Source organism: Nuphar pumila, chromosome 14 (assembly GCF_984573655.1).
Source record: "Nuphar pumila chromosome 14, dmNupPumi1.hap1.1, whole genome shotgun sequence".
NCBI lineage: Eukaryota > Viridiplantae > Streptophyta > Magnoliopsida > Nymphaeales > Nymphaeaceae > Nuphar > Nuphar pumila.
The window spans coordinates 54510715-54535039 of NC_143262.1; the positions used below are offsets into that span (position 1 = coordinate 54510715).

The 24325-nt window shown below is 39.0% G+C and overlaps 1 protein-coding gene across 1 annotated transcript in view; it reads left to right on the forward strand.

The window, feature by feature from the left end:
• LOC149816838 (ABC transporter B family member 11-like) overlaps positions 1 to 17572 on the forward strand; it is an 80048-nt gene extending 62476 nt beyond the window's left edge. The window contains exons 5-13 of the mRNA XM_089987788.1: positions 12930 to 13151; positions 13455 to 13693; positions 13776 to 14301; positions 14386 to 14659; positions 14759 to 15377; positions 15474 to 15702; positions 15861 to 16127; positions 16240 to 16503; positions 16812 to 17572. Coding sequence (XP_089843914.1) covers positions 12930 to 13151; positions 13455 to 13693; positions 13776 to 14301; positions 14386 to 14659; positions 14759 to 15377; positions 15474 to 15702; positions 15861 to 16127; positions 16240 to 16503; positions 16812 to 17456 — 3285 coding nt within the window. The 3' untranslated portion in view covers positions 17457 to 17572. The remainder of the gene's footprint in view (positions 1 to 12929; positions 13152 to 13454; positions 13694 to 13775; positions 14302 to 14385; positions 14660 to 14758; positions 15378 to 15473; positions 15703 to 15860; positions 16128 to 16239; positions 16504 to 16811) is intronic.
• Positions 17573 to 24325: the final 6753 nt, after the last annotated feature.

Genomic DNA, 24325 nt, shown 5'->3' on the forward strand with positions numbered 1-24325 from the left:
AAGTCAAAACAAGTTCAGTCTGAGTTTAAAATACTAGGTTTATTGAACCTAGTCTAGACCCAACTACGTTTGGGTTCAAACTCCATTGAATTCTCAAAAAAATCCATAATGGATCGGCTAATGAAGAGGTGTGGATCCATATCTAGTTTGGTGTAACTGGATTGGACCCAACTATTCCAACTGGGTTCAGGTCTGTCTTAGTCAGGGACATAATGGACCAATTCAGTTTTGTCCTAGTCAGGAATAGACTGAACTAAATTGAGTTTAGTTCCAAACTAGATCCAGATCCAGTTTTGATCTGGATTCAGCACTATCAAACTAGATCTAAACCCAAATCTGATATGGATCCAGAACTAATCCATCCAACTATGGACTTGATTCAGATCCAGTTATATGTTGAATCCAAAAATGATCCAAATAGTCTCAAATTGGATCTAGATCCAGTTTTGATCTGAATTCCAAGATTGATCCATTCAACTCCATACTAGATCTAGACCCAATTCTATTTAGATCTAGTTCAACTTGGATTGATCCAAGTCAACTGGACCCAGAGCTGGTCTCATCTAGTTCAATCTAGACCCAAACAGGAAACTAAGACCTTGTCAGACCTGATTCGATCCAGTTTGGTCAAAACCGGTTCAGTTGATCGACTCGGGTTTGAGACTCGTTGACCATACTTGGTCTGGACTGACTCAAACCGAGTGGGTCTTGGTCAGAGACAAAGGGTGTTCCTCCCTCTATCTCACCCTCTCCTGGTTCAAAGTGGCACCCCCGGACAGAGCGCACCACCCTCTGTCTCGCCCCTCTTTCTCTCTTCCTCATTAAGCAAAGACGCTAGCAACCATGGTGGTTGCCAACAGTGGGTTCCTACCCATAACCTCTCTCTCTCTTTTTCCTTCTCTGTTACGATGCTAACAGCCATGGCTACCAGTTTTCTCTCCTCGAACTTGCTGGCAGCCATGGCTGCTAGCCTCTTAAGGAAAATAGAAAAAAAGAAAAAATAGGAGGGAAAGAGGCAGTGGCCGTCAGTGGTGCTTTGGTGACTGCCTCCCTCCTTTTCTGTCACTCTCAAGCTCTCTCTCCCACTCTCTACAACTCTCTCTCTCTCTCTCGGTCGAATAGGGCAACACGACACACCGTGAGAACCCTTATAGAGTCCTCATGGTGGGTGAGGATAACCTCGCCCCCCACCCGATGATCATGGGGGTGAGGTTTATCCTCACCCCCTGCCCGCAATGAATGGAGGAGAAGGTTGGGGAACCATCTTCTCCATTCGTTCAGGACTCATCTTTTTTTTTTACTTACCTTCCCCACTCAACATCATCGGGTGGGTTTTACAGTCTGTTGATTCCTTCATTGGACAATCATATAGGAACAAGTGACCAAACCATGTCAACAGGAATTAACTTTTAATGTTAACTTCATTGGTTAGATTTCATGTTTTTTGTTGTATTTTGTATCTAGAAATGAAAACCAAAACATTTAAAAGATCTCATGTAATTGCTCTATTAGTATTAGGGTTTAAACATATACCAATTATAAAGGATCAATGAGGGGTGTTAGGAAGCCAAAATAAGTTGTTTTGTAATATTTTAAAAATAATAGGGAAGCATTTTGGGTGGAATGTCTTTTACCAAAATTGTTTATAGGAAATACCCACATCATACATGTTGCAAAATGATAAGGTGACAATTGTGGATTTTTTATTTAATTTACTAAATTAATTGTGGTTTGAAATTAGAAAAGCTACTTACACGGGATTCTATGGGGACTATAAAGAGAGAGATTAGGAAAGCTATTTACATTAGATCCTATGGGGTAGAGAAACTAAGAAAGCCATTTACATGGATGCTATAAGAAAGAGACAAATGGGGATCTTAGAGAGAGAGAGATTGGGTTAACAACATGGGGGCTTTAGATTTGGTTACGGTATAACCAGTTCTTATTTGGTTTGGGTTCAGGTCTGGTCTTGTTAGACCCGTCGTTTGATCGGATTTAGACATTAGACTCAAACTCAATATAATTTGATTTGAAACAAAGTTTGAGTTTGGGTTAAAAGGTTTGGATGCAAATTGGTTGGGTCAAAACGGTTTGGATCTTGATATAGGGATTCAAAAAGAATGTGGTATTGGCCATCATGTGTCCTGTCCTCACACACAAGGGCAAAACGGGTTGTCAAGAAAACAACAGACACATTGTTGACACTGGTCTGACGCTTATGGCCCATACTATTGTTCCATAAAAATGTTGGACCTATGCCTTCCTTACAATTGTTTACCTTATAAACCGGCTTCCTACTCTGAATTTTAGTAATAAACCCCCCCTTAAAATTTTGTTCAGAAAGGAACATGATTATTTATTTTTTAAAATGTTTGGTTGTGCATGCTTTCCTAATCGCAAGCCTTACCATGTTCACAAATTGGGTTTTAGATCTAAGTTGCATATTTTCTTCGGATATAGTAATTCTTATCATCATTACCTATGCCTTCTATCTCACAAAAACTCATTTTGTCTAGAGATATAACCTTTGATGAAAATTCTTTTCCTTTCAAGCAAAAAGAAGAGCCTTTGAGCCAACCGTCGAGATCTTCAACTTTCTCCATTCTTATGATTGGACCTAATTTTTCTATTCAATCATGATGTAATTCTAGTCTTAATTAGAGTCAAGTGAACTCAAGTGGTCCTATTCCTCAAGAACCGATGTCACCTCAGCCTAAAGAGTTCTCTGGGTTTGCTAAGTCAACACCACCTTAGCCACCTAGTATCAATCTTGTTGTTGATCTTGAAACCTTACCTAATATACCTCCTCCTCCTAGTGTGCCTCAAAGAACCCATCATATGATTACCCAAGCTCAAGATGAAACCTTGAAACCCAAGACCTTCAATGCAACCAAAAACTCTTTTTCCATTGCCTTACTCACTGATCTTACATGAGATCAATAGCCAACATCCTTTAAGTAAGCTTCTCAGGACTCCAATTGGATGCACGCCATGAATGAAGAATTTTTAGCCTAGAGGAGGAATAAGATGAGGGTTTTGGTTCCTCTTGATTCGTCTGAGAACATTGTTGGGTGTAAATAGGTATACAAAATAAAAAGAAAATCCAACGGGACACTTTTCAAACCTTAGACTATATGAACTATCCCGTCTAATGCCTTAGGAGTAGGATGACATGTTCGGCAACTTGATATGAGTAATGCATTCCTAAATGGAACTTCAAAGAAAATATCTTCATGGTCCAGCCACCTAGGTTTGAGGGCTCACGGTTTTTGAATTATGTTTTCAAGCTAAACAAATTACTCTATGGATTAAAGCAGGCTCCTCAAGCCTGGTACCAAGAATTAAGCAATGCTCTTATTAAGTGGGGATTCTCTGTTACGAACCCTTTTTCTGCTTCATCCAAAACCCAGGCCCGCCCTTCCCAGTTGGGGATTGCGCAGAAGAGAGAGAGTTTTCAGGACTCTTTCAGCGAGTGGAATGCCCCTTGCAGAATCCCACTTCCTCCAGGACTCCCACTCACCTCAGGACTCCTCCATAAAGTGGGATGCCCTTCTTGGAATCCCATCCAGGGAGGGACTGTGGATGTACAGTTTATCTTAATCTCCTTTTTTTCTAAATAGACATGTATTGTTCTTTTATTTTTTAATGAGATTTATTGAGTGTTCCTCTAAATTTTGTTTTTATTCTTGTGTGTGAGTACTACTTGAGAGAAAGACTCTGCTCCCTCACCCATCCTCACTCATCGCCAGCCAGTCGGGAACATGTTTCTCTCTTTCAGCTGCACCCTTGCTCCCACCTTGATTTTTGCACCCGCCTCCACTGCTGCTATTGCAGCAACCCAAGCGCGGCTTCACATCCAGTCAACCTTGAGCCGAGTAGGTGTAGTTTCTTTTCGAGTTTTGAATCGCTATTCGCAAGGCCAGAACCAATCCTCTAGGAGTTAGGTTCTGTCATTCTCTAGTTCAAAAATGAGTCCTTCTCTCTTTGTTTTAAATAAGAATAGGCTGTAAGTATATATCTTGGTTTATGTTGATGATATATTAGTGATAGAAAATTCAAGCTCTCTTCTACAGGGTCTTATTAAGTTTGTTAGTGGACAATTTGTTTTTAATGACCTAGAAGAGTTGTGTTATTTTTTGAAAATAGAAACTTCCTACTCTTCTCAAGGTCTGTTCTTATCACAAAAGGAAATACATTTTAGACCTTCCTATAAGGACGAATATGATGGATCCCAAGCTTATTCCTACTACCATGGCTGCCTCAACTAAGTTCTCTGGATCAAGTGAGCTCAGTTTGAAAATCCAACTCTTTATAAAAGCATTGTTGTTGCTCTTCAGAATGTTACAATAACTCGACTTGACTTAGCATACTATGTAAATAGTGTTTATCAGTACATGCATTAACCAACTGAAGAATACTGGGCTGTTAATAAAACCATCCAAGTCTTCAACTGTCTTGGTATATTCAGATGTTGTCTAGGTAGGATGCCTAGATGACAAGAAGGCTACCTAATCCGGTATCTTGGAGTCCAAAGAAGCAACATGTTATTTTAAAATCAAGCACAGAAGCAGAATATAGGGTTGTTGCAAATGTATTAACTAAAGTTACCTGACTATAATATTTACTTCATGAACTTGGTATTAAACCTGTGTCCTTGCCAACTATATGGTGTGGTTATGTGAGTGCTACCTATTTAGCCATGCATCCTACTTTTTATTAACAGAAGCAAGCACATTGAGATTGATGTGCACTTTATCAGAGATAAAGTTGCAAGAAAAATGCTCATTGCCAAGTCCTTGAGATCAAATAGCCAACATCTTAACAAAGCCTTTGGCAGTCACTTCGTATAACATCTTCATGTCCAAGCTCAACATCACCTACAGGACCTTGAGCATGCAGGAGGCTGTGAAGGATCAAGGAAGCACGTCCAGTGGGATCAGGCCAATCCAGAATGATCAAGAGAGTTGGCTAGAAGATCTAATGGATTCTATTAAACAATTAGAAGGAAAGTTGAATAAGGATTCCAACGAGTTTACAAAGGTTTCTTTCAAAGGAATGACTTGTACACATAATGATAAGTCTTTCCAAAGTTTGAATCCTATTGTAAAGTGACTTTCTAAGGTACTATGTTATGTAGAAAGGAAAGGAAACTTCTCTCCTATTATTGCAAACAACTGATTATATACTCCCTTCTCTCATGGTGATTGATAAGAGAGTGAGGTATATTGTGAACGTAGACCCTTAGAGGTTGAACCATGTTAAATGTTGGTGTCGTGTGTGCTTGTGTGCTTGATTATCATGTGTTTGATAGCTTCACAGTGGTAACGGTGATACTGGTGGTGGTTGTGGTGGTGGCAATGGTAATAGTGGTATTGGCAATGGTGATGGTGGTGGTGGTAATGGTGGGGAAGTGGTGGTAGTGATGATGGTGGTGGTGGTAATGTTGGAGAAGTGGTGGTGGTAATTGGGATGATGAGGTGAAATGAAAAAAAATAAGTAGTTGTAAAAAAAAAGTATCTCTTCCTATTTTAGAATGAGTGAAATTTATAAATAATAAAAAATAAAAGGTCCAAACACCAAAACTTGCTATTTAAAATAAGTATCAATGGCAAAGAGCAATTATAAAGTGACCCAACCAGGGGGTAAGATTGTTGGCTTGTATAATTTATTGATTCAAGTATTAGGTTGATATAAATGGGTGGGTTAGAAAAGTTAGTATCATAAAGGAAACCTTTTAGATTGATGATATTTATATTTTAAGTTTTCCTAATCGGTTTAGAATCATGTCAGGTTAAAGACGTTTGAATTTAGGTATATATTTTATATAACCATTTGGGTGACGGATGAAAATGAGTTGGGTATGAAATGCTTTTTGGTACAAATTGGTTCAGTTTCATAGAACCATGAGGGTCAGGTATAAAAATTCGGGTTGGGTCTAATCAGTTTTGAGTCTATTTTTCATACCTAGAGCCTGCACCTTTTTTAAATGCTTTTGGATTTTATACTTGACCCAAACTCTGTAATGAAATATGCGGAAAAGCAAAGAGTGCACTAAGCACTTACAACATCTACTAATGAACAAACAAAGAGGGGCTAATACCCAAACCCACAAGAGACAACACAACATAAAAATATAAATGCCTCTTATTGAAAGAGAGAGAGCTCTCAAGAGTAAGAAATACAAGAGGGGAGCACCCCTATTTACACACAAGAGAAGGAGAGGGAGAGGGCCAAGAGGCCTTAAAAGGAGAGCCACCTAGGGGGCTCCCCATGTAGTCGTTGGGAGCCCCCAACGGTCACTAATGTGACCGTTGGAGGCCCCATCGACTACATGGTGGGGCCCCTTTTGAGTGAGCAAAAAACAAAAAAATAAAAAATACATTTTACAAAAAATAAAGAGAAAAATAAACTAAGAAAAACAAGTACCCCTATCGGGTACTTGTGAAATGACAGAAATACCCCTATCGGGTATTATATATATATATATATATAAATATATATATATATATATATGAATTACATATATTTTAACACCCTCCCTCAAGCTTTACGGGGATATAACCGAAAGCTTGTTAAGGAGAAACAAAAACCGAGGAGCCGCAAGAGCCTTAGTGAAGAAGTCCGCCAACTGGTACTCTGATGTGACGTAAGGTAGTGCTATAGTTCCTCTTAGGTATTCATCCCGAACGTAATGGCAGTCCATCTCAATATGTTTAGTACGCTCATGGAAGGTGTGATTGCTTGCAATATAGATTGCGCTTTTGTTGTCACAACACATCTTCGAAGGAGTAGAGATGACAATGCCCATATCACTGAGGAGGCTTCTTAGCCACACAAGTTCCATGGTTGTAGTGGCCATAGCATGATATTCTGCTTCCGTCGAGGACAATGATACTTTGTGTTGCTTCTTGCATCGCCACGAAATCATAGAGTCACCTAAGAAAACACAAAAACCGGTAGTTGAGACACGGTCATTGGGATTTCCTCCCCAGTCTGCATCAGTATAAGCAATTAAATCAAGTGACGAGGCAGAAGAAAGAAAAACTCCCTTAGTTATGGTATTTTTGATATATCTGACAATCCTTAAGACTGCACTCATGTGCACGGTTGTAGGTGCATGTTGAAACTGACTGACAGAGTGGACGGCATGAGCAATGTCTGGCCGTGTGATGGATAGGTAAGTTAGAGACCCAACAAGTTGCCGGTAGGGAGTAGGATCCTCGAGAGGTGTTCCATCTTCCAACCTTAATTTTGCATTGATGACTTCTGGGGTTTTTGTCTTCTTGTCATCGGAGATACCCGATTTGGAACAGATGTCAGCAACAAGTTTCATCTGAGAGAGAATGTACCCTCGAGGAGAGTACGCCACTTCAATTCCTAAAAAATATCTTAAGAAACGAAGGTCAGACATATCAAAATTTTCTTTCAAAACCTTTTTAATATCATTAATGCCTTGCTCATCACTTCCTGTGATGATCATATCATCAACATAAAGTAGTAAAATAACTACAGAAGACCCTGCACTTTTCACAAACAAAGCAGTGTCAGTATAACATGAACGAAAATTTAAACTTGTCATTACATTACTAAATCTATCATGCCAAGCCTTTGGAGCTTGTTTTAAACCATATAATGCCTTTTTAAGTTTAAGAATTTTATTTTTACCAATACATACTCCTGGTGGGGGATCCATGTAAACTTCTTCATTTAATTCGCCATTTAGAAATGCATTCTTAACATCAAGTTGATAGATAGGCCATTTCTTTACAGACGCAATAGTAATAAGAGTCCTAACACTAGTCATTCTAGCAACAGGTGTGAAGGTTTCTTCATAATCTATACCATATTCCTGAGCATATCCTTTAGCTACTAATCGTGCTTTATAACGTTCTAATGAACCATCACTCTTGGTTTTAATTTTGAAGACCCATCTACATCCTATTGATTTCTTTCCAGTGGGTAACGAAGTTATTTCCCAAGTTTTTGCTTTTTCAAGGTCACTAAGCTCTAAGTTCATGGCTTCAACCCATTGGGGAATATTTTTGGCCTCATTATAGTATGAAGGTTCATGAAATGAATGTAATGCAATTAGACATGCTCTATATCTAGGAGTTAGGGACTCATAGGAAACAAACCTATTTGGAGGATTGGAGATCCGACTAGATCTCCTTAAAGATGTTTCTTCAATGTCGGATCCTTGAGAGTATTTTTCTAAGGCACTTATCTGAGTTTGTTGACCACGCCTAACATATGTTTGGATTGGTCTATTATTCTCATCTACAACATTATCAAGAGGGATTTCCTCTAGGTCATTCAAAGACTCATTAGAGATTTCCTCTTCTTGAGGAGTCTCATCTTCTTGAGATAGAAGATCAAATAAAAAAGTATATTCACTTTCGTCAATATCTTTAGTTTTCACAAAACCATTTTCATTTTCCAAAAATGTTACATCTTTGGATACATAGAGTTTGTTATTTTTCAAGTCAAAACATCTAAAACCCTTTTGATTTTCTCCATAACCCAAGAAAACGCATTCAATAGCTTTAGGAGATAATTTGTCCTATTTATGAGTAAGGACAAAACATTTACATCCAAAAACTCTTAATCTATTGAAGTCAGGTGTTCTTTCAAATAGTTTTTCGTATGGAGATGTATTTTGTAAGGATGAAGATATCATTCTATTTATTAAATAAGTTGAGGTTAAGGCCGCTTCGGCCCAAAAATTCTTTGGAATTTCTTTGGAAATAAGGAGTGTCCTAGTGGTTTTCATGATATGTCTATGCTTTCTTTCGGCCAAGCCGTTTTGTTGAGGAGTCCTAGGACACGATCTTTGATGACAAATCCCATTTACTTCTAAATAGTTTTGAAATTCATTTGATAAATATTCTCCACCCGAATCGGATCTAAGAGTAGAGATATTACTTGAAAATTGATTTTTAACTATCATATGAAATTTTTTAAAAAACTCAAAGACTTCGGATTTTAAATTGAGAAAGTAGATCCATACATACCTAGTATAGTCATCGATGAAAGTGACATAATAGGAGTACCCTCCTTTAGACATGACGGGGGAAGGACCCCAAACGTCCGAATGGACTAACTCAAAAGGTCTTTTGGATACAAAAGTCCGGTTTGGAAAAGGAGTAGATTTCATTTTGCCAAAAATACAATTCTTGCAAACAAAATGTTTCTCATTACAAAATTTCTTTCCAAATGGAAAGGAGTACATTTTTGAGAAACTTGGATGTCCAAGTCTTTGATGCCAAATATCAATATTTTTATCTTGGACATGGTTACAAAAAGAGTTAATGGGGAGTTTCAAGTTGCTCATGTAATAGAGATCTCCCCTTCTATGGCCTTGCCCAATCAGCTTCCCGGACCGGAGATCCTGTATAGAGCAATCCTTAGTTTAGAAGGAGATTTTACATCCATGATCGCATATTTGAGCAACAGAGAGGAGATTTAAATTAAGTTGAGGTACAACTCTCACGTTTGGCACAAAGAAGTCTTTTGAAAAGTTTAAGGTTCCAAGACTTTTAACTTGTAAAGATGTACCATCGGCAGTTGAAACATAGGAGTTTTTAAAGTTATTACATAAATCGGAAAGCTCATTTTCAAGGGGGGTCATATGAAAGGAAGCTCCAGAGTCAAGGATCCAAGACGACATACCTGGAGGAGAGGAGGAAGCTACGGCGGCACCCGAAGTTGATGGAATCTTGAGTAGAGTTTGTAGTGCCTCCGATAGTTGAGCAAGAGAAAAAGAGTCTGTTCCTTTGATTGCTTCCTTTTTCTTTTGAGTAGCTTCTTCAACGGAAGCAACTTTATTTTTTGGTGCTTCATTCAACTTAGGGCAATTAGGTCTTATATGACCCGGTTCTTGACAGTGATGGCAAATGGCTTTTCTATAGTTGCCATTATAGTTATTTTGTCTTCCAAAATGTGGAGGTTTGTAGGTTTTTATATGGTTGCCGGGTTTGGATACGGCCAAGACATCATTTCCTCCTTTAATCATGCCAAGACGGGTTTCTTCTTGGCATATTTCGGCTATGGCATCTTCCAAGGGAAGAGGCTTTGATCTATGTAGGAGGGAGGATCTAACTTGTTCATATTCGGGCCTAAGCCCATGTAAAAATTGGAAAAAGTGTTCTTTTTCCATTTGTTCTCTCCTTAATTCCACATCTATACTAGAAACCCATTTTGGTTCTAGTAAGGATAGCTCATCCCATAGAGGGCCAAGAGTGCTAAAGTAATCCCTAACACTCATTTCTCCTTGCTTGATAGTCCGGATTTTTTCTTGAAGAAAGAATTGACGAGCAAGGTCTTTTTGTGTAAACATACCTTTCATGAAGAACCATGCTTCATTTGCCATCCTAAATTTGGCAATGTTGGCGCAAATCTTGAGCTCCACATTATTCATGAACCAAGCAAGAATCTTGCATGCTTACTCTCCCAATCTTCTATTTTAGATTGGTGATCTTCAATGGCCTTTATGCGGGCATCTCCTTCAAGAGTTTTTTCTTGATCGCCTTCCATCTTAGTTAGTTGGAGTTGTGGTTCCGGAATGGTGCCCATAACGTATCCCCAAAGCTTTTTCCCTTTGAGGTTGTTTTCCATGGCGGCGGCCCACATCATGTAGTTGGAACCATTGAGCTTGAAGGAGAGATCAATCTTTTGTTCTCCTTCCATAACAACCACTTACAAGAGAATATCAAGGAGAGAGAAACAAAAAAAACAAATATAGCTACACCACTAGCTATATTAAAAAGAAGAGCATACACAAGGCTCTGATACCATGTAATGAAATATGCGGAAAAGCAAAGAGTGCACTAAGCACTTACAACATCTACTAATGAACAAACAAAGAGGGGCTAATACCCAAACCCATAAGAGACAACACAACATAAAAATATAAATGCCTCTTATTGAAAGAGAGAGAGCTCTCAAGAGTAAGAAATACAAGAGGGGAGCACCCCTATTTATACACAAGAGAAGGAGAGGGAGAGGGCCAAGAGGCCTTAAAAGGAGAGCCACCTAGGGGGCTCCCCATGTAGTCGTTGGGAGCCCCCAATGGTCACTAATGTGACCGTTGGAGGCCCCATCGACTACATGGTGGGGCCCCTTTTGAGTGAGCAAAAAACAAAAAAATAAAAAATACATTTTACAAAAAATAAAGAGAAAAATAAACTAAGAAAAACAAGTACCCCTATCGGGTACTTGTGAAATGACAGAAATACCCCTATCGGGTATTATATATATATATAAATATCTATATATATATTTATGAATTACATATATTTTAACAAACTCATGGGTTTCTCAAATTGGGTTAGTTTGGGTTTACACTACCTAGTTACACCCATAGATTTGATTACACCCTCTCTCTTTCTCTCCCTATACTGAAGAATGCATTAATTATTTATAAAAGTTAGCTAAATTATAGATAATTTTTTAAGTTGCCGAAATGAATGTTGGTAATTAACATTGTTGTTTGATGCTAAGCTTTACTATGTCTGTGTTTACACATCATGTTTTATCTGTGTAGGGGTGTGTGACCTGTTTGTATGGATGGGCCATTTTTCTTAAAAATATTAAAGGTTGGTTTCTTATCCAAAAAAATCTAAATTTTTTTCCATATTTTTATTCATCTAAATTAAATATGAGAAATAGAACCATACATTTTATGGAAACTTTGATCCAAATGGAAACTTTTGCCTTCTTCTAAAACTCCTTGGCTATTTCTCTCTACCTAAGGCTTTCAAACCATACGAAGGAACAATGGTAATTAGGAAGTGCCCCTCTTCCATCTAACCACCCCTATTTGATAGGGCTTTCATAGATGTAGCTAAGCTTAAGGAGAGGATAACTGCATATTGCTTTAGGCTATTTCCATCTTAAGTTTATTCTGGTTAAGTTAGTTGAACTTTCACTTTTATCAATTTATTGAAACTATAAGTGATGTAAGATATCCGTATTGCGGCCGAACCCCTAAATGAGAGATAATATCTATACGTCCTTTCATATAAAATATTTTTAAAAACATTCTTTCATAATTCAATATCCCATATAAGCCTTTTAGGAATAATAAAATTAGTGTCAAACTCATAGCCTATGCATAATTTCTCATTGATGATCCAAAATATCAAATCAGATTTTATGAAACTTGTTCATAGAAAATTTGATAAAAAGAATTTCAATTTTTTTGTTAAAATCCTTTAATATTTTATTTATTAAATTAGCATGCTTGGATTTTTCTTTTAATTTGAAATGTACTCTTCCTCAATGCTTGATATTCTCCAAAAATGTTGTTGGATCCTTTGTTGGATATTCATCATTGGTCAAGTATTTTACTAATTATCCAAACTACACTGATAAATCTATACAACTTATTTAGGTGTAGTCAAAATAATTAGATCATTTACTTAGTAATAAATAAGCTTCTCAGGTCAAATGATATTATGAACTCTTTTTGTATATAAAAAAATTATCTACCGACAGTAAATGATTTTTCAAGATAACTTTTCATGTGCAACAGTTAGTGTACAAATAAGCACCCATGTGTTGATGTAAAACCTCAACTTCGATAACTTAAGAATTAGTGGTTATTATTTTTTATATTGATTCTTGATTGTACTGGTGTTGTGTTCTCGCTATTTCTGGTATCTTTTAAACTTGATTGTATTATTTGGTCACATTCAGTGATGATAACCATTTTCTTCATGCATGACCAAGTTGACTTAGTTTAATTATTGTTCTAATCATGACAAATTTTGTCTTTTTTGTTTATGCCAAATGATTATAATTGACAATCTGAAGTTTACCAAGTTATAATTTTCAAATATAGAAGCTCAACAGGAATCATGTGATCATTTTTTTTCTGTTGGAGTGGTTCTCCCTTACAACTTATGCTAGACATTTCTTTTGATTTTCAGGTTGGGAAGTTTATACAGCTTGTGTCCACATTCTTTGGTGGCTTCGTGATAGCATTTATCAAAGGATGTCTTCTTGCTCTTGTAATGCTAACATCAATTCCTCTAATAGTCATTGCTGGTGGAGCCATGTCTCTCATTATATCTAGACTTTCCACCCGTGGACAAGCAGCTTATGCTGATGCTGGCGTTGTAGTAGAACAAACCGTTGGATCAATTAGAATGGTACGTAGTTTCCACTTTATCTACACAAATTATGAAGTTGGGTACCTCATTTCATATCTCTACATTGTATTGGATATTTCGCAACACATCTTTGGCAGATTGAAATATGTCCTCAATTTGTCCATGAATCACAAATTATAGTTCTCGTTGCCTATATGTTCAACATATCCATGAAATTATTTAAAAAGACAATTTTACTTAAACATATTTGTAAATTTATCTTGCTTATTGTTAATTAGGATTTTCTTTTTCTAAGCACCTTTTGGAAATCTTTGGTAATCTAATTCAGCTGTTCCATGTCAGGTTGCATCATTTACAGGAGAAAAGGAAGCTATAACAAAATATAACAAGTCACTAAGAGCTGCATATGTGGCTTCTGTTAAACAAGGGGCAGCTGCAGGCTTGGGGCTTGGAGCTGTCCATTTAATCAGTTTTGGCAGTTATGCACTGGCTCTGTGGTATGGTTCAAAGCTGATTGTTGGCAAAGGATACATAGGTGGACAGGCGATCAATGTTATGCTTGCCATTGTGACTGGAGGAATGTAAGTTATTTCTGGATTGCACAATGATGCCAACAAGTATCACAAACTTTCTTTATTAACAATATGTGGCATGCTGAAACAGGTCCCTTGGCCAGGCTTCACCCTGTATGAGTTCATTTTCAGCTGGGAGAGCAGCGGCTTTCAAGATGTTTGAGACAATTGAAAGAAAACCTGAGATAGATGCATATGACAAGAGTGGAATTGTACTAGAAGATATAAAAGGAGACATTGAATTGAAAGGCATCCATTTCAGATACCCAGCAAGGCCTAACGTGGTGATCTTTTCTGGTTTTTCATTACATGTGCCAAGTGGCACAACCGCAGCTCTAGTTGGAGAGAGTGGTAGTGGGAAGTCAACAGTGGTCAGTCTACTAGAGAGATTCTATGATCCTCAAGCTGGTGAAGTGCTAATAGATGGAGTTAATTTGAAGAAACTTCAGCTTGGGTGGATCAGAGGAAAAATTGGGCTTGTCGGTCAAGAGCCTGTTTTATTTGCGACAACTATAAAAGAAAATATTGCGTACGGAAAATCTGGCACAACTGTTGAAGAAATCAAGATGGCTGTTGAGCTTGCAAATGCTACAAGGTTCATAGATAAGATGCCTCAGGTAATAGATTTTATTAATCAGGTTTCCCTTTTTTTTCCTAGAAAGACTATGATATGCATTCAGTACTAACTTTCCATGTCGCAGGGTCTTGACACAATGATTGGTGAACATGGAACACAACTATCTGGTGGACAAAAACAGAGGATAGCTATTGCAAGAGCAATCCTAAAGAATCCAGCGATTCTTTTACTTGATGAAGCAACAAGTACATTGGATGCAGAATCTGAACGTGTAGTACAAGATGCTCTGGCAAGAACCATGCTTGGGAGGACAACAATTGTTATTGCCCATCACTTGAGCACAATAAGAAATGCTGATCTCATTGCTGTGGTGCACCATGGCCTAATTGTTGAGCAAGGCATGAATGAAGTTTTCGTAAATTTAAATGTGAAATTGGAAAGAAACGCACTTATTTAAGGTTTCTAACTTGCATTAAAACTGTGTTTTATCTAAACAGGTTCTCATTTAGAGTTAACAAAAGATCCTGAAGGTGCATACTCTCAACTTATTCGTCTGCAAGAAATAAATCAAGTGGAACAAGTGGCAGCTGCAGATGTTGATGAAGTTGAAGTACATTTGGAATCTAATAATGTCTCAAGTAGAACTGGGAGCCCAGTGGATTCTCTTAACCGATCAGTAAGTAGAGGATCTTCACTTGGTCGAAGTAGTAGGCACTCCTCAATATCATTAGGCTTGCCTGGCACCCTTGGTGGTCATGACAGTGGCCTCATTCTAGATGATGAAGAAGAAGGTGGTGATACCTCTGGCAAGGCTGAGAATAAAGTTTCAGTACACCGTCTGGCAGCAATACATGGTGTCATATTCCCAATGTTTGGGGTCTTGATCTCAAGCACCATAAAAACGTTCTTTGAACCTCCGCACATGCTTCGGAAGGATGCTAATTTCTGGTCCCTAATGTATCTGATGTTGGGAATCATGTCTTTGCTTGTTGCACCTATGCAGACATATCTTTTTGGAGTTGCTGGTGGTAGACTTATCAAACGAATCCGAGTTATGTCATTTGAGAGGGTAATTTACCAGGAAATCAGCTGGTTTGATGATGCTGCAAACTCGAGGTATGTAGACTACAATAAATTATCCTCTGCAATGTTCTGAAAATTATGCTTTTCCTAATGTAATTCTTTCTACTCTTTTTTTTTTTATTTCGTCAGTGGGGCCATTGGTGCAAGATTATCAGCAGATGCTGCAACAGTGAGAAGCCTTGTTGGTGATGCATTGTCTTTGTTAGTACAAAATAGTGCAACTGTTATTGCAGGACTTGTGATTGCATTTGTGGCGAACTGGCAACTATCGCTTATAATATCTGCATTGGTTCCCTTGATTGGCATGCAAGGTTTTGCCCAGATAAAGTTTTTGAAAGGGTTTGGTGCAGATGCTAAGGTCGGTGCTTCTCTAGCGATGTCATAACTATATATGGTGATTAGTTCTTGATTTGCAACAATAATTTTGTCTTAGTGGATCATACTGGTAGTTAGGAATTGCACCTGAACCTAGTTATAGTTATGTTTGTTAATAATGTAATGTGTTGACTATTATAGGTAATGTATGAGGACGCAAGTCAAGTAGCAAATGATGCTGTCAGTAGCATCCGTACAGTTGCTTCTTTCTGTGCTGAAGAGAGGGTGATGAACCTCTACAAGAGAAAATGTGAGGCACCTAGGAAACATGGAATTCGTCAAGGGCTCATTAGCGGTGTTGGATTTGGTTTCTCTTTCTTTCTCCTTTTTTGTGCGTATGCGCTAAGCTTCTATGCTGGTGCTCTTCTCGTAGAAGATGGAAAGACTACATCTGCTAAAGTGTTCAGGGTATGTGCAACATGCAACACAATCACTATCGTCGCATTAATCGTCATCCTCTCGGGCATGACTGTTTCCTTCTTCCTTCCAGATTGTGTGACATTGTGTACCTTTCTTCCAGGTTTTCCTTGCCCTGACAATGACTGCCATTGGAGTTTCACAAACAAGTGCTTTGGCACCGGATACAAGCAAAGCAAAGGATTCTGCTGCATCAATATTTGGAATCCTTGACCGAAAATCAAAAATTGATGCAAGGAATGATGCAGGCATCACCCTACCTAATATAAAGGGAGATATTGAGTTCCAACATGTTAGTTTTAGATATCCAACTAGGCCCGATGTGCAGATATTCAGAGACTTGTGTCTTAATGTTTCTTTTGGAAAGGTACAATCAGCCTTTTTGTCATTGGTCAAGAATATTGATCAAAACATGATCCTTAGATTTTTGTTTTGGTAATTGTATGCATGCAATTCTCACTGTGCCTACAAACACATTGTGCGTACACTATTCCTAAAAAATATCTGTGGCTCTGGATATATCCTAGATTTCAGAGAGCTTACTTTTTTCTGATGAAGTACAGCTGCCTCCGTTTTTTTTTTGTGGTTTTTAATAATAGCCGATGGTTCTACAGTTTGAAAAGTTACAGTCTCAGATCTACATTCATATCTAACCTGAAATTGATATCTTGACAGACTGTTGCTTTGGTAGGAGAAAGTGGAAGTGGGAAATCAACGGTTGTATCTCTACTGGAGAGGTTCTACGATCCAGATTCAGGGAACATATTACTTGATGGGGTGGAAATTCAAAAGTTTCAGTTGAAATGGTTGAGACAACAAATGGGGCTGGTTGGTCAGGAGCCAGTTTTATTCAACGACACAATCCGCACTAACATAGCGTACGGGAAGCAAGGGGCTGCTACCGAAGAGGAGATCATTGCAGCTGCACAAGCAGCAAATGCACATCGGTTCATCTCTGGGCAGCCACAAGGGTATGATACGTGTGTCGGAGAGCGCGGGGTTCAATTATCTGGAGGACAGAAGCAACGGATAGCCATCGCAAGGGCAATCATCAAGGATCCCAAGATCCTTTTGCTTGATGAGGCCACTTCTGCGCTAGATGCGGAGTCAGAACGTGTAGTTCAGGAAGCATTGGACAGAGTGATAGTGAACAGATCCACCATTGTGATTGCTCATCGTCTCTCGACAATTCGAGGTGCAGATTTGATTGCTGTGGTCAAGAATGGTGTGATTGCAGAGAGGGGCAGGCATGAATCACTCATCGGTATGAAAGATGGGTTGTACGCATCACTGGTGGCACTCCATACGAGTGCTAGTTGAAATATAGCTATTTGTCTGTGTGCAATAATTCATTCATATGCAGTTAGAAAGAGTTGCATCTGCACGCAAATGTTGAGCTCAATGAGAATTCATCCAGAGCTTCTTTTATTTTTTTATTTATTTTTTTTGGCAATCCGAATCCAAGCTCGATTAGCCAATGTCTGACTACTCGGATTTGGGATTAGCATCATCCGGCCCGATTCCGAATGGTTTACAATACATTCCTAGTAGTAGACAGCATCTTCACTCACATGTCCGTGCGACCCTGATCAACAGGATGTATGGTGCATCAAGACAAAAGGCGTATATGCATTTAACAATGTCAAAAGCTGTGTCAGCCAAGCGTATGTGGTCTTTGACATACAATCTTCATGTGCAGCACTAGTCTGCCACACTTCTATAGTAACCGGCAGGCAGTCAAGGCTAAATAGTGAAAATTTTGATATTTGTGAATCAAAAGCTGTGTCAACCAAGCTTATGTCGTCTTTGACATTAGGAGACACAATTCATGAACATTAATCTGCCTCACTTTTATAGTAGAAGCCAACGTCAAGTAATGAAAACCTTAATATTTGTGAACCTTGGGACTGGTGGCGTGTATCTTTACATCCTTCAAGCAAATGAGCGGGAATATTAAATTTGTTGCCTCCATGGTAAGGTCACAGGATGTTAGCCGAGGGGTTTCCAGCTTGGTTATTTTCTAGGAAAAAAAAAGGTCTTTTACCAATTGATTCTCGTCTTATAGCCCATTTACAAAATAGTCCCTCCCTTATGCCATTTGCTATTTTGTAAATCAGTCCTCGCCTTCCTCACTGTTATTACTGATCCTTTTGTCAACGGCTGTTAGTTTGACCATGGTCGAACGCGGATCATGCTTTCTGACCAAACAAAAATCACTTTGATCTGACATTGAAGTAAAAAATTATGAGCGAAACAAGTTTAGTTTCAGAAAAAAAAGTTTCAAAAGATTGAACTCATTTCAAGTCATTTTTTAACAACCAAACAGCCTATTTTCACTCAGCCCAAAATACTTATTAAAGAGAAGGATGTCAGATTCTCAACATAGTAAACCACATGTTGATACGACACTAGTGATACGGGCCCGATTGATTTCTGGATCTTTGCCGCGTTTACACGGTGCCTGCAGGCACCAAACTCAGCTCCTAGCTATTCAACCCACACAGGCGCCTCGAGTACATTAATAGACTGTGCACATAGGCAGCAGTTAGCTCACACAGAAGCTTGCAGCTAACTTGATTATTCGCAATTGTGACTGACGTGCACAGGCGTCAAAAAGATCAAGTCCTTGCTAATACAACAGTAAGATCTCTCCTTAGTCAGTTTGAGATCGTAGTTGATCGATCTTCTGCAACGGCTGGAGCTGGAATGATTGAGATTCAGCCTGCAAGATACAACAGTTAAAGAGTTACAGACCAATCAGAATGGATTCATGTGATGATGCACTTAGCTCAGAACATTTGGACAGTGATTGAGATTAGCTCAATTCACTGAAGCGTTTGGACAATGTCCAGTTCGGTTCCATCAGATGAGGTGCATGCCCTGCTAGATGATCCACATTCATTTTCTGCATAAAACTGCACTTAAACCAGTACTTAATATAGATCTGGAAACAGTTGATTGTGCACTTAGCTATAAACTATTGATCGATGAATTAGAATTGTTCTAATGTCACCGGAGGCTAGATCAATCTCTCTAAGGCATGATCTGGCCTATGCATGTGGCTAACTGACTATAGAGGATTGCCTTCTGACGTAGGGATTGAAGAAGATTAGTGGAATGAATTCTGGATATCTTCTCTAACTGATGGATGAGTTAGAGAAGTCGATCCTCACTTGGAGGCCACTCCAAAGCTGGAGCTAAGAGAGAAACAAGCTTTATTGAATGAGCTCAAATTCAGAAATTATTACAGGATTTCTATTGACACTTGCAGCAATGTATTTATAGGTTGGCTGGAGTGTGCGCCAGCTCACTGGGCGGCCCTTACTTCAAGACCAACTGATGACGCCCATATTCCTTGGTTGCAGACCACTATGCCCAACTGCTGACCAACTTCCTTACTGACCAATTTCCCTGCTGACTAGGTGGACCTCCTTTGCTGCTCACATTGGCTGCAGACTTGACCCATCATTGTGCACTCACTCAGCTGCCTCTGCTAGCAATGGTGCGGTTCTAACTGGACCAGTATCAATCCCCCCTTCTTGAAATGATCTTAGTCCTCTAGGATTGAATTCTAGGTACCTATTCTTCATGTTGTAGTCCCACTCTCACATGGTTATAGCTTCTCCCTTACCATTCCACTCGATCAAGAATTTTCTGATCCTTCATATCCCTCTTCGTACCAACTTTGAATTAAGCACTCTTGTAGACTGCCTTGTCACCTTTTCTTGTACTTCAGTTTGGGAATTATTCCATGGTATGGTTTTAGGCATGAGACATGGAACACCGGATGAATGAGTATATTCTTTGGCAGTTTCAATTTATAAGCCACTTCGCCAATTCTTGTTACGACTTGGTAAGGTCAAAAGTATTTAGGAGATAGTTTGGTTATGGGATCCTTGCTTAAAGAAAATTATCCATGAGGTATGCGTTTTAGCAAAACCTAACCCCCCACTTGAAATTCTTTGTCCTTTCTGTGCTTGTTGTATACTTGCTTTGTTTGGTTTTGGGATCTCTTGATGTTTCTCTTAAGAATTCTTAGGATCTCGGCCCTTTTACGTAGTTGGCGATCTACTATAGCAATGTTTGTCATACCTTCTTTATAAAGTATAGTCTAAGGAGGGGGTTTTCTATATATGGCTTCATAGGGAGTCACACCCGTGGTATTATGGAATGAAGTGTTATAGCTACATTCTGCCCAAGGTAAATATTCAACCCACTCATCCTGCTTCTCACTTGTAAAGCACTTCAAGTATGTCTCAAGAGTTTGATTAACTATCTCAGTTTGGCCATCGGTTTGAGGATGACTTGCCATACTAAAACGCATTTTTGTTCTTATCAACGAAAAATACTCTTTCCAAAACCGGCTAAAAAAAGTTGGATCTCTATCACAGGTGATGATTCTTGGCATCCCATAGAGCTTAGCCACATTTTGAATAAACATCTTCACCACCATTTGAACTGAGTAAGTACTTGGTAGAGCTATGAAGTGAGCGCCTTTTGAAAGTCGATCCACCACTACTAAAATGACTTCCTGTGAGATATTGGTAGTTTTTCAATGATGTCCATGCTAATGTCAGTCCAAATTTGATTCGGAATGGAAAGAGGTTATTGTAGACTGGGGGGCTTAATCCTCTCATACTTGCTTGGCTTATACGACATTCTTTGATGTATTACTTGATATCTCTTTTTATTCTAGCCCAATAGATCTCATTTTCTACCCTCTTCCAAGTTTTGAGAATTCTCTCATGTGCTTCCATTCGTGAATTATAGAAGTGTTTCATGATCTCCTTTTGGGTTCTTGAGCACAACCAACTTATCCTTATAGAACAACTTTTTCCCTTTTAGGGTATAGGAAGGATGACTTATTGGTTCTTTTTTTAACTCTTGGATTATCTTCTTTGTCTCCTCATCTTCACCTTGCATTTGAGTTATACTTTCCGTAAGTGGGGAAGAAACATGTGAGATGACTAAATAAGATTCATCCTCCATCCTTCAAGATAAGGCATCAGCCACCACATTTTTGACCCCCTTCTTGTATTTGATTTCAAAATCATATCCCATTAATTTGGTAAGTCATTTTTGTTGAAGCGGTGTAGTAATTCTTTGTTGGAGTATGTACTTAAGACTTTGGTGGTCGATTTATATTTGGAAATGCCTTCCAAGCAAATATAGCCTCCATTTGTCTAAAGCCAACACAATAGCAAGCAACTCTTTTTCATAAGTTGACAAGCTCTTGCTCTTGTCGGATAAAGCCTTGCTCAAGTAAGCCAAGAGATGCTTTTCCTGTAAAAGCACAACCTCATTGCCTATATCACAAGCATCGGTTTCCAAAACAAAAGCTTTTTCAAAATCGGGTAGGGCAGGAACCGATGCCTCTACCATTGCTTGTTTAAGTCTTGAGAACACTTGTTCGGCTTCTTCATTCCATCTGCAAGCATCTTTTTTAAGTAAGGTCGTTAAAGGATGTGCCAAAATTCCATAGTGGTGGATGAAACGGTGGTAGTATCCGGTTAGGCCCAAGAATCCCCTTAGAGCCTTTATCGTACGTGGAGTTGGCCGCTTGATCATGGCTTCAATTTTCTTTGGGTCAGCTCCCACACCTTCACTTCCCACAATATGGTCCAAGTAAGACACACTTTTCTGGCCAAAACTACATTTGTTTTCTTTGGCGAAGAGAGTATGGTCTCTCAAAACCTTCAACGTCATCTCAACATATTTGAGGTGCTCTTCCCAAGAAGTGCTATAGACTAAGATGTCATCGAAGAAGACTAATACAAATCTTCTTAGCATTGGTTTAAATAAGTCATTCATGATGGTCCTTTGAAAGGTTGCCGACACATTTGTTAACCCAAAAGGCATCACAAGGAACTCATAGTGTCCATCATGAGTTCAAAATGTCATTTTCTCAATATCATCTATCGCCATTTGTATTTAATGATAACCCACCCTTAGATCAAGCTTGAAAAAATATTTGGCTCCACACAATTCATCTAACAACTCGTCAATGACCAGAATTGGATGCTTATCTTTCAAAGTGACTTCATTGAGCGCACATAGTCTATGCAAAATCTCCAAGTATTATCATTCTTGCGCACAAGGAGGACCGGTGAAGAGTATGCGCTAGAACTTGGGCGAATTATGCCACTTTCAAGCATTTCTTGAACTAACTTTTTTATTTTACTCTTTTGCGCAAAGGCATAGAAATATGGTCTCATGCTTATTGGCCCTTGCCCCGGTTTGAGAGGAATATGGTGGTCTTGGGTGCACGGAGGAGGTAACCCCTTGGGTTCCCCAAAAACATCTTTGAAGTTGTCAAGAAGCTCCCACATGTCACTAGTTGTTTTTTCTCTTTTAATATCTCCTTGATGCAAGAGAGATTGTACTAGGCAAATAAATTCCATATGAGTAGCTTGAAATTTTTTTAAGGCTTCATGGTCATCCACGAGTTCACCTTCACATTCATGATTGGCTTTTATGCTTAAAAATTTTCCCTCCTTGGAAAATGTCATTTCCATGTTTATGAAATTCCATGTGACATTTCCAAGTGTTCAAAGCCAACACATTTCAAGAACAACATCGGCTCCACGCATAGGTAAGACATGTAAGTCCAATTTGAAATAAGAGCCTTGGATGTTGAGCTCCATGTCTTTGCATAATTGAGTGCACTTGAGATGGCTTTCATCTCCCACCATGACATCAAACTTAGGATGTTTACTTGCTTTGCATTTAAGTTTGAACATCAACTCCCTTCGCATGAAGTTATGGGTAGACCCTGTGTCAATGAGTATGTCCACCTTCTTGCCACTTAGGATGCCAATAACTCGCATGGAATTGGGAGTAACCTTGTTTTCCAAGGAAAAGCATTTTCCAATAGGTTCTTGATTTTCATCAACCTCCTCTTGGTCCAACTCGTCTATGGATTCAAGTTCTTCCTCACTCTCCTCTTCTTGCGTAGTTACAATAGGACTTTTAAGAGCATTGTATTTGTGTTCTGGCATCCAGTTATGTTTATAATTAAAGCATAACCCCTTTTTACGAAGATCATCCATCTCCTCCCTAGAGATGTGATCCACTTTGTTCTTTTAGAAATCTTTAAATTTTTTCCCTTTTTGAAATGAAGGCTTGTGCATAACCTTGGAGTTGGCATTGGCATTCCATGAGACTTTGTGCATCCTATGAGTTCTCTTATACTTGTCTTCTATGATGCGAGCTTGAAGATAGCATTCTTCAAGTGTGGTTGGGTTATGAGCCAAGAGCTCATACCTTATGTCATCCTTGATCCCACCCATGAAAGAACTTAGGAAAACTCTTTCGTTCCACTCATTGCATAGAGAGCACAGGTCCTCGAATTGCTCTTGGTCTTGCACATGCTTTACTTGGCGCAATTGTTTCATCTCCACATCATGGTTGGTGTACGGTGTAGGACCAAACCTTTTCGTTAGTTTATACTCTAGGATATCCCAAGTCGGGTATCCTCTTTTTTGTTCCAGCCACCTAAACCATCGAAGTGCTTCACCTTCGAAACCCATAAGAGAGCAACACACCATTTTCTCATACTTCACATTATGGCTTGTGAACAAATGTCATACTTTATAGATCTATTCCTTAGAATGTTGACCCGAAAATGTGGGAAGTGGTATTTTCACGGATCTTGGGAAGCCATTATCCCTTTGGCCTTCTTCATGCCTCGTGGCATTGCCAAAAAATTCCTCCTTATACCCAAATCGAGGTCCTTCATCATCTTCGAGGAACTCATCCTCTAATTGTTCACTTTAGCTTACTTTGTTTATGCCTATATTTGAATTTCTTTCATTTGGATTGTGGAAATCACCACATCTTCTTGAATTAGGGTCATGACCCTTCTCGTAGAGCATGGGCTCTTCACGATACTCACGTTCATGCATAACATAGCATTCATCGTCATCGCACGGATATCTTCCCTTGAAGTATTTGAAACCCTCCTTGGTTTCATGCACATCACGAGCATCCAGCAACCTGTGGCCATCTGACGCATGGTGCGCATGGGCCACCCACGCTCAGGAGCCCTGCTGCATTCGCCCGGTGCATAGCGCCTGTCACGCACTTCTGCACAACCTGTACATGCATCGCGTGCATTGGCCACACTGCGCACGCTTTGCGCATCATGTGCGTCATCTGCCCTATGCGCGCTCTGCGCATAAGGCTTCTCT